The sequence below is a fragment of the Apus apus genome, chromosome 4 (genome assembly GCF_020740795.1).
Source record: "Apus apus isolate bApuApu2 chromosome 4, bApuApu2.pri.cur, whole genome shotgun sequence".
NCBI classification, from domain to species: Eukaryota; Metazoa; Chordata; class Aves; order Apodiformes; family Apodidae; genus Apus; species Apus apus.
Window position 1 is genome coordinate 47,383,174 of NC_067285.1, and position 13,235 is coordinate 47,396,408.

A 13,235-nucleotide genomic window follows, 5' to 3' on the forward strand; every position below is an offset into this window, starting at 1 on the left:
AGTTGTGCAAGCAGCTTGAGGGGAGAGAGGTAACTTGTTCCATCCCTCACAAGCACTTTTCTGTACTAATTGCCACGTTTAGAACAGTACTGGGTATTGGAAAGAGAAGAATATGTCTGAAATCTATGTGAATAGAAAAAATTTCAGTGAGTAGGGAATAAAAGGTCAAGCTCTTTTGAGGTGGTGGTATTCTTCCAGAAAAAACTAGGAGAAACTGAAGCAAAATGGCTGTCTCTCTCTGTAAAAACGGTCAGTAGCACTGACAGGAGACAGACAAGGAGATGACAATACTAATTTTCTTTGGTATTGCAGAGATAAAGACACTACGTTTATCAGTCTACTGCTAAGCAATGAAGAACAAATTAGTTGTACAACAGCATTACAGAAATATAGAAATATCCTTGAAACATTTTCATAGTGAAAGATTTTCATAATTTCAAAGACTTTCACATTTTCAGAGTGTTGGATCTTTATTCTGGGAAATTAAGATAATAAAAGCTACTTGTCACTTGTGAAAATTCTGTCTGGCAGTAACTGCAGTGAAACCAAGAACTTTTAAAATGCTTTATTCAAGTAAAAGTGAATTACTCCTTGATGATGACCAAATGAATGTCAGGTATCTGCTGTGAGGTTTGTCAGGTTTGTTTGGTTGGGTGGGTTTTTATCTATTGTACTGTTCAGCTGCAGAACTGTAGAAGCCAGATTTACTCTGAGACTACTTGGGTACTTCTGGGGACCCTTCTGTTTGCTCACATTTTGATCAAGCTTTGCTTTTGGCTTTATTCCTGAAGCTGTTGTTATGCCAGCAGTGCTTGCTAAAATATTCATTGCAAACTCTTTTCCCATTCTGGTGCACATGGTGAAATGGTAAAAACCGAGAAATTTTAGTTGAAGAATAAAATCAGCTCTGAAACCAGAAGAAGAAACTGCCTCTTCCTGTCTAAACCACGTGCTTCACTCAAAGAAGTGTGGTAGAAAGGGGTTTTCCCTTAAGTAAGTATGTCAGCCTCAACCTTTTTATGCTGTTCAGTTAGGTTCTCACTCCAACAGAAACACATGTGTAGATGCAAATGTGTGCCGTAATAGGTGGGAACCAGATAAAATTAGAGCAAGATGCGGCTTCAGAGTCAGTAAAACATAGCACAGGCTTCTGCTGCAGGTTTTCCTTTATCCACTTGTCCATCATCCCCAGTGAGACTAACTGTAAGGGCACAGCTACTCAAGTACCTACATGTTTGCAGACTCAGGCCTGATAACGCCAATCTAAGTTTCATGGACAAATAATTGGATAATAATTTTTAACTGTATCAAATAGGCTATTTTTAGGTTCACAACGTAGTTGTTGCAAGTCCAGATAGCCTTTAAATGAAATTTTTCTCTTTCTCACTTCACACCCAAAACAGTTTAGGTGCTTGAAAGCTTACTGGGGTTTTTTCAACCAACTGATCCCATAACATACTTTACCTCTGTCAACTTTAACTCTACATCGACACATGGCTAATTATTTTAGTTGCTATTCCTCCTTTCCTATTTGATACTTCCATTTGCCCTCACCTCCCCCAGAAAACACCCTCCAGTGTGTAAAATCTTCATGAAGCCCTAAATATAGTGAAAACATTCTGCATGAATAATTTTTAATAATAGTTGGGGTTTTGATGCATAATATTTAGTCTAGATTTTTCCAGTTGAATATAATCACCTTCGTAATTCAATCTGAAAAACAAAGCTGCTTTTTTGTGGTAGGCAATATAATTCTTTGATTTCTTATACTAAAATAGCAAATTGCTTGATCCTTTTGGCCTTCAGTTTCCCGCTCTGAGGAAGACAGAACAAGGAACCCTTTCCTTCCTGAGGCACATTTTAAGGACAGGTATTTCTACATGGCCCCTGCAAGACTGGAGCTTGCAATCACTCTTGTTCTCATACTCTCCTGCTGCTCATTGCAGCAGTAAGTGGTGTTACAGAAAACGGGGAATAGATAAGTAGATGTGAATTAGAAATTATCAGTTGTTCTAATCAATAAAAGATTTCATCATATGTTTTCCTTTTTTTGACAATGGCTTTAGCAAAATTAAACACATCTGCTGAGAAGAGCTTAAATAGGTATAAAATAATGATGCCACACTAATGTCTTACCTCTCATTCCAGCTTACCACTTAAAAAAAACCCAGATAGTTCGCTCACCTAGACAAACTACATTTAGAGACACAGGCACTCCAGTCCTTTATATTAGGCAATACTGCCACAGTGTTCTGTGTGCAGTGCGGAAGTGGAAATAGCTGAGGTGAGCACATACTTTTCCTCCTCATGACCCCCAAGTCCTTTCCTACCTCTCCTCTTGTTGGAAGGAGGCTAATGTGGGGGACCAGGTGTTTCCACAGATCAGCTGTGGCTTGCTGTTCTGCCCTGTCATTTCATAGCTCAGTACTACTTGGATTCTGCATTGTCTTCCGTTTCACCACACTTACTCCTCCCCTGGGGCCAGGAATCCCCATTCCTCCCTGTGGTTTCCCTCTCCCTGTTTCTAATCCCACTAGTCTGACCCTGGGACATCTCCTTAGGCTCAGCTCAGCTTCACACCCTGAGGTCATGAGTCACTTTGGAGATGGCAGTTTACATGTGAAAGGAGCTATGTGTAATTTTGGATTTCATAGAAGAGAGTCAGTCATCTCTCCTTCATCTCCTCATCCATTTCCTGCATCACACCTCAGGGAGCAGCCTTCAGAGGTTTCCTCCCCCGACCTCCGACTCTGTGGTGAAGTTAAGACAGGCAGGTAAGAGTGTGACCCCTTGCAGGTGGATGGCAATCACTCCTCTCTCCCTTTCCCAGTTTGCAGAAAACAGGAATTTCTTCTTGTCCTCCTATGGTACAATAAGCAGCTTGCAATTTCAGGGCAGAGGATGGAAACTAAGAGGGAAACCTAGAACAAGTTTCTGTCATGCTTGTTAACCACTGCTTCACTGCAAGCAAAGAGAACCATCTTAGCTGGTGGCTTATGATTTTCTGTTTGTAATACCACAGAAGCGTGTATTTGAATAATCATTTTTCTTCTTCTTTCTTCCTATTTATCTAAAAGCCTTTCTCATGCTCCCAAAGATATTTGTTCCCCCACACCTCTGCTCACCATCAGTTAAATCAGAACAACCAAACAGCCTAAAGAAATGTCATTGTTCTTGAGGTGTGCAGTATTTTTGGATCTGTAATATTCCAAAGGCACAGCTGGCTACAGAGGGTGGCACTTTGGATAACCAGTAGGTTTAGTTGACCTTTTAAAGCACTATAGACCATATCTTCTCTCTTAGTCTTCTCATAACAGAAAGAAGTTGCACATGAAAAAAAAAAAAAAAAAAGTGTAGCAAGTTTATTGCATAATTTCAGAAATCAAAAAGTTTCATGCATAATCAAGTCACCAAGGGAACATCCCCTGAATGTTCCTTCCTGGCAGATCAACATTGCAAAAGCAGACTGAGCTTACCTTAAGGGAACACAAAGTTCTCTGACGGTCTGGACTCTCTTGGGCAATAGGCTCGGGCTCCTCACACAACTGGTAAGTGTTATTCTTCTCTATCAGGTTTCTTATTTCAACATCAAGCTCTTTACTTTCACACCTGTTTGTAAAAAAATAGCTATGTTACGTATTCTACCAAAACTTGGAAGTGCAGAGAAGGTAAATTTGTCATCTGCCTTCTGAATGTGACAATGCAGACAGCAGTGGCAGTCCTGCATCAAGCTGCTGCTGCCTTCCTTCCTGGTATGCAGAGAGCAGTAAAGCACCATCACACAGACAGCCTCTAAGTGCTTTGTGGCAAAAATTTATCTAAAATACTTAAACATGCAGTCCTTATGAATTTTACTACCTTATGCCTACAAAACCCAAGTCAATCCTTTGAGGGATTATTTGAAGATGGGTCATGTGCCCTCAACCCCACGCATCTGCCTGCAGTTTTAAGAATTTTATATCCAGGTTTAACACAAAATGCTACCTAAATTATTAAATTGGTTTTAAAGTCCAAAACTAGTGCTCAGTTCACAAAGTTTTTCAATGGCAGTTTGTGCTTCATAATAGATACCTGACATGCATTTTCAAATGCATTTTCAATAAAATGATAAAAAGGGGAAAAAAAAAATTAAAGGTTGGATCAGATGATCCTTGAGGTCCCTTCCAACCTGACATTCTATGAAAATTTTTTTTCATGAAATTTCCTTTTAAAAACACTCATATCTTGTAAAAAACACTGTCATGAACACTAAAATTATAACTGTTTGGTAACAAAATTCTTTTATTTCAGACTCTCTGCTAAGGACACACAGGACTTAAGTGCACTTAGGGGTTTGCTCCAAATTTGCAGAACTAACCAGGATTTCACTTGATACACCACAATGGCAGAATGGGACTTTCAGAGAACTAACCAAGGCATAACTAAAACAAACCCTAGACCCAACCCAAGTTTTGAAGAAATACTCATGTATTTTGCAAGCTCCCTTAATGTCCTAATCAGCTTAAACCAACTCTAAACGTAAGTAAAGCATGACCAGCCAGCAAATTTCAAGGCTCAAAAGTACAACCAACCTGTTACAGAAAAATTACTTCTTAATCTATGCAGAAAATAATTCATTTCAACTGTCAGTAAAACTGAAAACAGTAAGAATTTCTCAGCTATACTTACTGCAATTTAGACTGGCAATCCATAGGGATCGCACTGCAGGTTCTGAGGAAACTCTTGAAGGGCAATTGGTAAAATCCAATAAACAAACCCATCTATCCTAATCATAACAGTAAACAAGTCTGGTGGTTTTTTGCTGACAGCATAAAATGACACATTTTTTTCTCACTTTTCACAACACAGGGACTACAACAGAAATGCATTTTGATTTAACATTAATGCAAAATCTTTTGCAGAGGTACTACAATAAAATACCAACAGCAGCAAATAGGGACAAACAAAACTCAAGAAGCTGGAATGTCATGACAGTTTCAGAGCTGCTGTGAAGCCTGCCTGCACCAGCAAAAACAAGTTTTATGGCAGAAATAAGATATTTGGATTGTTCCGAGCTAGACATAGGGAAATGGGACTTTTACACAAAAAAGCAAGACTGGGTTTTTTTGACGCTGGAATGTCCTGAAGCACTGAACACAGCACATGATTTTTCTTCTCTGCAGAAAGATATTTCTTCATATTAACTTTCTGCCTTTTTTTTTTTTTTAAACCAATATAGCAACTAGTGTGCACTCAAAGAAGCAGAGTACCCGACTGAAGAGTATTTTCATTTGTTAGACCACTTTAACTGGCCATAACTCCCCTTCATAGTCCTGACGATGAAGAGAAAGACCTCAATGCACATTTTGATGAATCTCAGGAGGTGCAGCAGGCTGCAGCTGCTCTGGGTGCTGGTGGCAGCTCCCAAAGCCTCAGCTGCGTGTGGGTGGCAGGTGAGCCCCGGCAGCACGGGCACCGCACGGCAGCTCGTGAAGAAAACTACAGAATGAAATCAACCACCCTTGCAAAAGAAATCTAGCCTTTTTATGCCTCATGAAACATTGCATAATCCTGGATGGACCAGTGCAAGGGGCAATTTTTCTTTTTTGAACAATTCTGTGCTAAGGCTCCTGGATAAGAAATTATCAGACAGCAGCATGACCAAGAGCTCTGCTTATAGCCTTCACACAGGCTTGGGCCAAAGCAGTCAGGGGCTTCTTAAACTCTTTTAAATCAAATAAAGCATCTTAGAATAAAATAACTATTCAAAATAAAGAGCAATGTCCAGGTGCAGTCCTGAGGACAACAGAAGATGGGCAGCCAACTCTGGCAGGAGTGCAGCAGCAAGTATTTAAGCAGGCTGCACTCTGCTGCTGGTTCAGCCACAGTGAGAGAAGCTGTGTGACCACAGCCTCCTGAGATCAGAGCATGAATCAAGCTGGGAAATACCCATAAAGACAGTGGGTTGGTTTTAAATATGTATTTTCAACCCGGAAGTGTTCATTCCCCGGCTCTGCTCTGCACAGTTTGCCTGGTGCTGTGGCTGTAAATGATGTTCAGCTCTGGCTGCTCCCACCCAGTCTCTCTGCATTCTTGTGTCTGGGCTTAGGAGCATCAGGGCAAGAGCAGGAACCCACTGTGCCAAGGGAAAAGAAAGTGAACAGTGAAAGACTCAAATCCATACAAACTGCTGCTCTGTAATATCTCTGTGTTTTGACATAATCTCAGAAGTAAAAAAAAAAAATCTACTCTGTTAACGGGATTTCTCAGTGCATTTGGTTTTCCCTTGTTTTTTATAGACTCAGGTCTAAAATGACAAAAGATCTGAGTGCTTGAATACATCTTCAAGGTACTGGTGATTAGGAGCTACCCCAGAACCAGACAGTGCTTGATGACTAGCTGAGCTTCCCCTGGAGAGCTCCAGAGGGCACACAGCATTAGCTTCTGCGGCAAGCAGCTGTTTCAAAACCACTTTTCGTTTTGTGAAGGTCACAGGTACGTTTCTGCATCATTAATATCCTTACTTTGCTGTTGCAAATATTTTCTAAAATAAGCTGTTTTGGGGTTTTGATAATTAAATCATGCAAATAGGCAACCTGTTAGGAAAAAAATCCCCACAGAAAAAAAACATCCATTCAAATTTGGGAGATAGAGGGTTTTATGTTTTGTAAAACCAGTTAGATATTATTAAAGCATTTTCATGTGGCTATATGGGACAAAGTATACCACTTCTATGTGCAAAAGCTTTAAAAATTATCTCAAGATACAAGAAATACACAACTCATCCTCTTACATAGTGTGCTATGATTAATGCAGAAGCCAATAAAATACAAGAATATAAAATCTTCTTTGTAAAGTTTGAGTTAGTTGTTAAATTTCCTTTTTTGAGAAAATTAAGACATTTCACACAGAAGCAGAACCCACAGACGTAATGAAGTACACTGGTCTCCCAGCAGAAGTTTTAGCAGCTTGTAGAAAAAGGAGCCCAACCTTACTCACAATTTCCATGCCATTATCTGAGAAGCAGTATCAAATGTCCTCCTAGCCATGTCCTCCAAAAATAAGACATGAGGTCTGTTCTCTCTGGTTTGCAAGTTGCCATACCCATGCAGGAGTTCAGTGTTAGAGACTAACTACACATCACAAACTAAAGATATTTTGATTTCTCCCACATATTTACCTAGAAGCATTTTAAATAGTTTTCATATCTTTGCACTGTTCCAATTTCCAGGTTCTATGGGCTTCTCATAATTATTTATAAATGACCAAATTCTTTTTACAGGTTTTTTTTCAGCTGGGAACCAGTATAAAAATTGTGCCCAGCACATGCTTTGTACGTGAAGAGAACTGAAATTCACATGCAGATCAATCCCACCCAGCTAAATAAAGCGTGCCGGTCTGCCTGTCCTCACAGGGTCAGGCAATGAAGCACTGGTTGTGCACACACAGGTAACTGATTAAATCATGTGTGTAACTGAGTCAGAGCAAAACCTCTGTTTGGCCCAAAACTGTCACCCAAGTCAGAATATGATGGCACCAGAAAGGAAGCGTGAGGTGTGGACACCAGTGGCTTTAAAGTCCAAGTCCTGGTCAGGAGATGAAGCAGAAGACAGAACAACCCTCACTACTACAGTCTTCGTAATGAAGCAGTAACCAGTTAAGCACAGAGCAGGCTCTGTGCTCTTTTGATGAGCCACATGCTTTGGGCTTGTAGCAGTATAGCTTGATGGCCTAAAAGGACAAGTATAAATCAAATAGCCAGGCACAAGCCCCATGCAGAGACCCAGCTCTGCAGATGGTACCATTTGTGAGCTCTTGGCTTTCGCTGGTTTTCATTGGAAACTGGCATTACCATTGACTAACACAGGTAAATGGGGCAAAAACAGACATAACCACATATCCCAAGCCAGTTATTGCAAAATATTAATACCAAAGAAACATAACTCTATTTGAAATAATAATTTCAAGATTGGTGAGCAGATGTCATTCTCCTGTGATTGGTGAAAGTAAAAATACACACCATTAACAACTGTGAGAAAAAGGTTTTAAGGCATGATTTACAGCCAGACCTCAACACCATGAAGTCATATTTTGATGGGAAATTAATTCCAGAGTCTAGAGGTGAAACACATGCTTCATACCCTGGGGTGGGCACTTGGGACATAGGATTCTTGCTTGGCTAAATCTAAGGAGCAGATCCATGAAAAAAAAAAACAAAACAACATTTTGGCATTGGAATTACAGAGGATGAACTGGCTCAGATAAATTAAAAAACACAGCAAATTTCAAAGCAAAGCATTTCAGCTAATATTTCCCCTATTTATGACAATGCACTTCATTTCATAAAAACGCCTTTAGAATATGAGAGAGAATGAGACAGATTAAAGAACATTTAATTGAACTTGTACTAGAAATAAACAAAACAGGCATAACATTAGGCAAATAATTCTTAATGACAGTTTATGTGTAGAACTAGACTATTATTTTAGGCTTCAAATCGATACAGGATTTCTGCTCTCTTAATTCAGTTTTGTAGAATTCTGAGATATTTTTTTTCATGCAAATACCCTGGAATTTTTATGTTTAAATCTTACCCTGTTAAGACTAAATAACGAAGAATTTCCAGTCCAACAAGCAATAGGAAGAACAAAATTTTGCCAAGAAAACAAAACCACTTTTATTACAGAACAAGTGTTGTGGTGTCATGAGCTCTTACAATTTTAGTAGATTCTGAGCTGACAGAGAATAGTAACAAAATGGTGCAAGCTCCCTGAGGATCAGTGGTGCTATTGCAGTACTCAACACCAACCAAGCGGATCTCTGCTCAGCATTTAGGCTTGGGAATTTGAGCCAGATCTCTTGAAATTGAGCTCCACTAGTTCTACGTTCCACCTCAGATGTAGCACTATAAAAAACAGTTTACTGGGTATAAAGCAGACTGCACTGGTACAAAGGCAAAAAAGAACACCTGGCTTGGATGATTATGAGAATATACTTTAAAAATACAGGTGTTGTGGTTTTGTTTGTTTGTTTTTGTTTTGTGGGGGGGGTTTTGTTGTTGGTTTTGTTTTTTTTTAAAGGCAACACATTATTTCAGGTTTTTCCCAACTTAATTTTTTCACTCAAGTTTCACCAGAAAAAATTCACCCAGTGTTTCAAAAGCATAGCTGGAAAGCCAGCCACCACCAGCAGCTGAGACCCACCTAGCAGAACTGCATTGTCTTCAGCCTGAGATCTCCCAGATGCTGAAAAAAAAAAAAAAAAACAACTGTGGCACTGTAGCTTCAGAGGTAAGAGTGAGACTAGAAATAATCTCACTCCAGTCCCAAGAAGAGAGCTCCACAAGGCGAGGTGTATGATAGGGGTTAAAACGTGTACACCCTGCGACTATAGCAGAGAAACCACTTAAACTTTCGCTCCAATCTGATGTAGCCAAAAACATCTGCCTATCACCCCATAAACGTCCCTACACTTCTGTTCCCTTTACGACAAAAGAATGGAGCTTTTAAGGCACATTTAATAGCCAGCAGCTGTTTGGCTGTCAAATGCCACATCTGGAGAAGCTGTGGGCTGTTAATGTGCACAGAAACAATTATTCTTTAACAGTTTTGCTTAATTTTAAGAATTACACAAATCACAACAACAAAAGAGGTGCATGTTCTTAACGGAAACACATCTGGTTTCTCTGAAAAAAAGCCAAAAAAAAAAAAAGGGCCTAGTGACTAATTGAAGCTGCACCTATAATCTGTCCCATCTCAGTGAAGAGAGAAGTAAAGCTACTGATACACAGCCACTTAGTGCCTTCCCAGATTTTGACTGTTCCCCTCAACAAATATGTAACATGCAAGAAGGTAACGACTAGCTGCTTCACATGGAATGGCACAATATGTATCACTTGGTGCTGCTCCCCTCTGTGCCCAGTTTCTTGTCCTTTGGGACTGAGTTTCAATGCAGCCAACCCACTGCCATACCGTACACAGCCTGTGCACCAGAAAAACAACATCATTCCCCCTTCACTTGGATCTTCTGCTTAATTATACTACCCAGACCAATTTCTTCCTGATGGGCAGCATTTGGGCTGAGTTCAAACCTCAGGGAAGGCAATTAGGTTATTTTCATCAACATCCTCAGGCTTTAAATGAGCCATGAATGAGTTACAGTTCACTGTCTCTGAAGAAGCAGTAAATGGAGCACTGTCACCCAGACTTATTACCCACGACTCCTGTAGCTACGTGTGGATCACTAGTGGAAAGGGAATGGAAATTCTGCCATGAAAATCAACCAAATTGAAAGCTTGGCCAAGCAGAGCCACCAAGTAGCATGTGCTTTCTGAGCAGATTAATTCCCCCACTGAAACACACAGATGCAGAAAGCTGGTGGGAGATGGCAGCAAAGTGTTAAAAGAACTGAAAACTAAGAGCTAAAAAACAAGAAGTGTGACAAATGTAGAGGTTTTCAAGTGCTTGCTCTTTTTCTATGAAGACCAATAGCTAAAAAAGCTTTCACCCTGTTTAGGACACTCTCCTAGCCTCAGTAGGTGCCTTTTCAAAATGCTTCCCTTCCCACAGCCCTTTCTGGACTGGCTGCTTGCCCCACAAATCCAGCTCGACTGGCTCCTCACTCTATTCAGATCTTCCATGTACTCATTTCTGTGAAAAGGTATGATTTCTGACATAATTACACAGTTGACATTTTTAACTGGTACTTCACACAGCTATTCTTTCTTTTCCCAAATCAGGCAACACCACAACCAGAACACAAGCTATGGACAGCCCACTTTGCCTCCTAGTTCAGCCTTGGCTAGGATGTGGATGCATCAGCAACACCTTACTGACATGGGCTGCACGATCAAGGGACAAAAAGAAAACATGGTGTATTTGGATCAGTGTCCCCCACACAGACCTGAGATACTTGCAGTGATCTACTAACAAGCAGAATAAACAGATGAACACCATTTGAAAATACAGCCAGGAAACTTAACACGCAATAACTGACAGAGTACAACCAGCTCTGTTAAGTCAAGCCAACTTCTTGCCTGTTAGGCAGCCAAGCTGAAAGGCAGAGGAAGCTTGCTGTACGGCTCTCTGCATCACAGGTGCAAGTGACTGGCACATAGTTTCATGAGGGATGCCATTGTGCCAGGGCCAGATGGGAACCTGGCACCTTCTTCCCTTCACAGAGACAGGTTGGGGTCAAACTACACTCTCAGCAGCAGCTCACGGTGTCTTGAATAATTGGGAAATGCCAGTACACAAGTTCAAACCCAGTTATTTCACAATAAATTAACCCGGGTAAAAGCACTTCTTACAGTTAGAAAGAAGGGTGGGTTATTTCTTTGGCTTTCCCAAAGAATCTACGGTTACCTTAAAACAACTTTTTCTCTCTCTCTCTCAAATCCACAGCTTTTTAAAGCTACTTTTTTATCATTCTCATCTACCTCAAATTGTTATTATTTTTTTTCCAGATGTTATTTACTGAATACAGCAGTACTTACTGAAGTATGCAGAGCTATTAATTTCCTTAGAGCTCCTTACTGCTCACTGACAATCTTAGAAAGGCACTGCCATCTTCACAGCCTCATTAGAGGCTGTAACCATAATGTGATCTCTTTATCTCAATAGTCTAGAGTACACAACCTGATTATCTCTGTAGCCTACAGTACAACCTCTTTTACTGCTGTTATCAGCAGAACTAGTGTTAGTTCATGAAGAAGCAGGTGCCTAAGGAGGCTGTGAAATCTCCACACTTGGATATATTTGAAACTCACCTAGACAGGCCCTGAGTAACCTAAGTATTCCTGCTTTGAGGAAGAGGTCATTGAGATGACCTCCAAAGGTCCCTTCCAGCCTACACTATTCATTATGATTTTTCTTTTCTCAGTACAGAAATTTGCCATGTTTCACTTATTTAAACAAAACTGATGCAGATCTCCATAGGACAGATTAAAGCAAGAAAAAGTAGTATTACCCAGGGTGTCTGGAACATAAATTGATTGACGTATGCAGGAAACACTCAGATATGGATTTCCAATACTATAATGTAAATTACTTTTAAAAAAAATAAAAATAAAATCAGTTTTTCAATGTAAAATTAAGATAGTTAATACCTTTCCATCTCAACACACTGATGGGGGTACAATTCTAGACGATCCTCTGCATCTTTATTCTTCCTTTTGAGATGCTCACAGTGAATCTATGAGAAACAAAGGAAAAAAGTAGATGTTAGGGGTAAATAAAACATTAACAATCTAGGAAGAAAAGTTTAAGTACACAATTAAAATGAGAGGAGAAAACTTACTTTCCTGCATTTCTGTTTGCCTCTGCATATAGCATAAATGGCTGACAAGCAAGCCAGAAATTTATTTTCACTTTCCCAGCATTATCCTGTCTTATGTCCACCACTCTGTCAGGGACAGCATTGCTAGGGTAGGAGCAGTAACAGTCCCTGGCTGTGGTGACAAGAATCTATCCAAGGAGCAAATCTGTCAGCAGTCACAAAAATATTGGAAGTGTTGCAAAAAGGGATTGTATTATTCATCCTAAAAGAAACAAATACCTTTAAAACTCCATATTTCAAGCCTGTCCTCACATTGACTAGAAAAGTCATATGCTTCATGGAAGCATCCAGTAATACTACTGTTCCAAATTTAAGAGAAGTTGAGGAATGAATCTGATCTAGATCACTTGGTGAGAAAAGAAAAGGAGCTGTGTGTGAACTATTGTGCACAAATGTTTTGTTCAAGAACTAAACAAGCTTCTAACAAGCTTCTCTTTAGTCAGGGTCAGCTACTGTCCAGCATTGAATTTCCAAAGAGAAAGGAGAGATTTTAAAAAATCCACATTTCCTAGAGAACAGGATACATATTAGGGTAGCAGTAAGCAGTCCACATTTAGATACTCCCTTTTAGATGAAAACTCCAAGCAGGCAAAAACTCAAGCTTGTTTAATTACGAGGTACCTCTCCATCACAAGTGGGAGAACAGATGATACAAAAGAAGGAGCCAACACCACCTCATCCAGAGGAGTCATTCTGTGCCCATGCTGCAGGCTGGTAACAGCCCTGGCTATGTTCCTTCAGGCTATGTGGGATACCTCTTAATCAGAAAAGGAGCCCAGAAGTCTTATCGTCGTCTTTAGAACAAAATGACGAACAAAAGTATCATGACAGTTGCTGGAAATAGAAAACTGGCAGCTTTCATAACATCTATGGTAAGGACAGCAACTTGATCACTGAAATAAAGTGGGGAGCCATCAAGA

At 40.0% G+C, this 13,235-nt stretch overlaps 1 protein-coding gene across 2 annotated transcripts in view; it reads right to left on the minus strand.

Annotated features, from left to right (window-relative positions):
• Nucleotides 1–13,235, minus strand: part of TNIP3 (TNFAIP3 interacting protein 3) — a 77,931-nt gene that overhangs the window by 33,946 nt on the left and 30,750 nt on the right. For both annotated transcript variants that reach the window (XM_051616846.1, XM_051616844.1), the window contains exons 6-7: nt 12,086–12,171; nt 3,477–3,609 (exon numbers count right to left, since the gene is read on the minus strand). In XM_051616846.1, coding sequence (XP_051472806.1) covers nt 3,477–3,609; nt 12,086–12,093 — 141 coding nt within the window. In that variant the 5' untranslated portion in view covers nt 12,094–12,171. The remainder of the gene's footprint in view (nt 1–3,476; nt 3,610–12,085; nt 12,172–13,235) is intronic.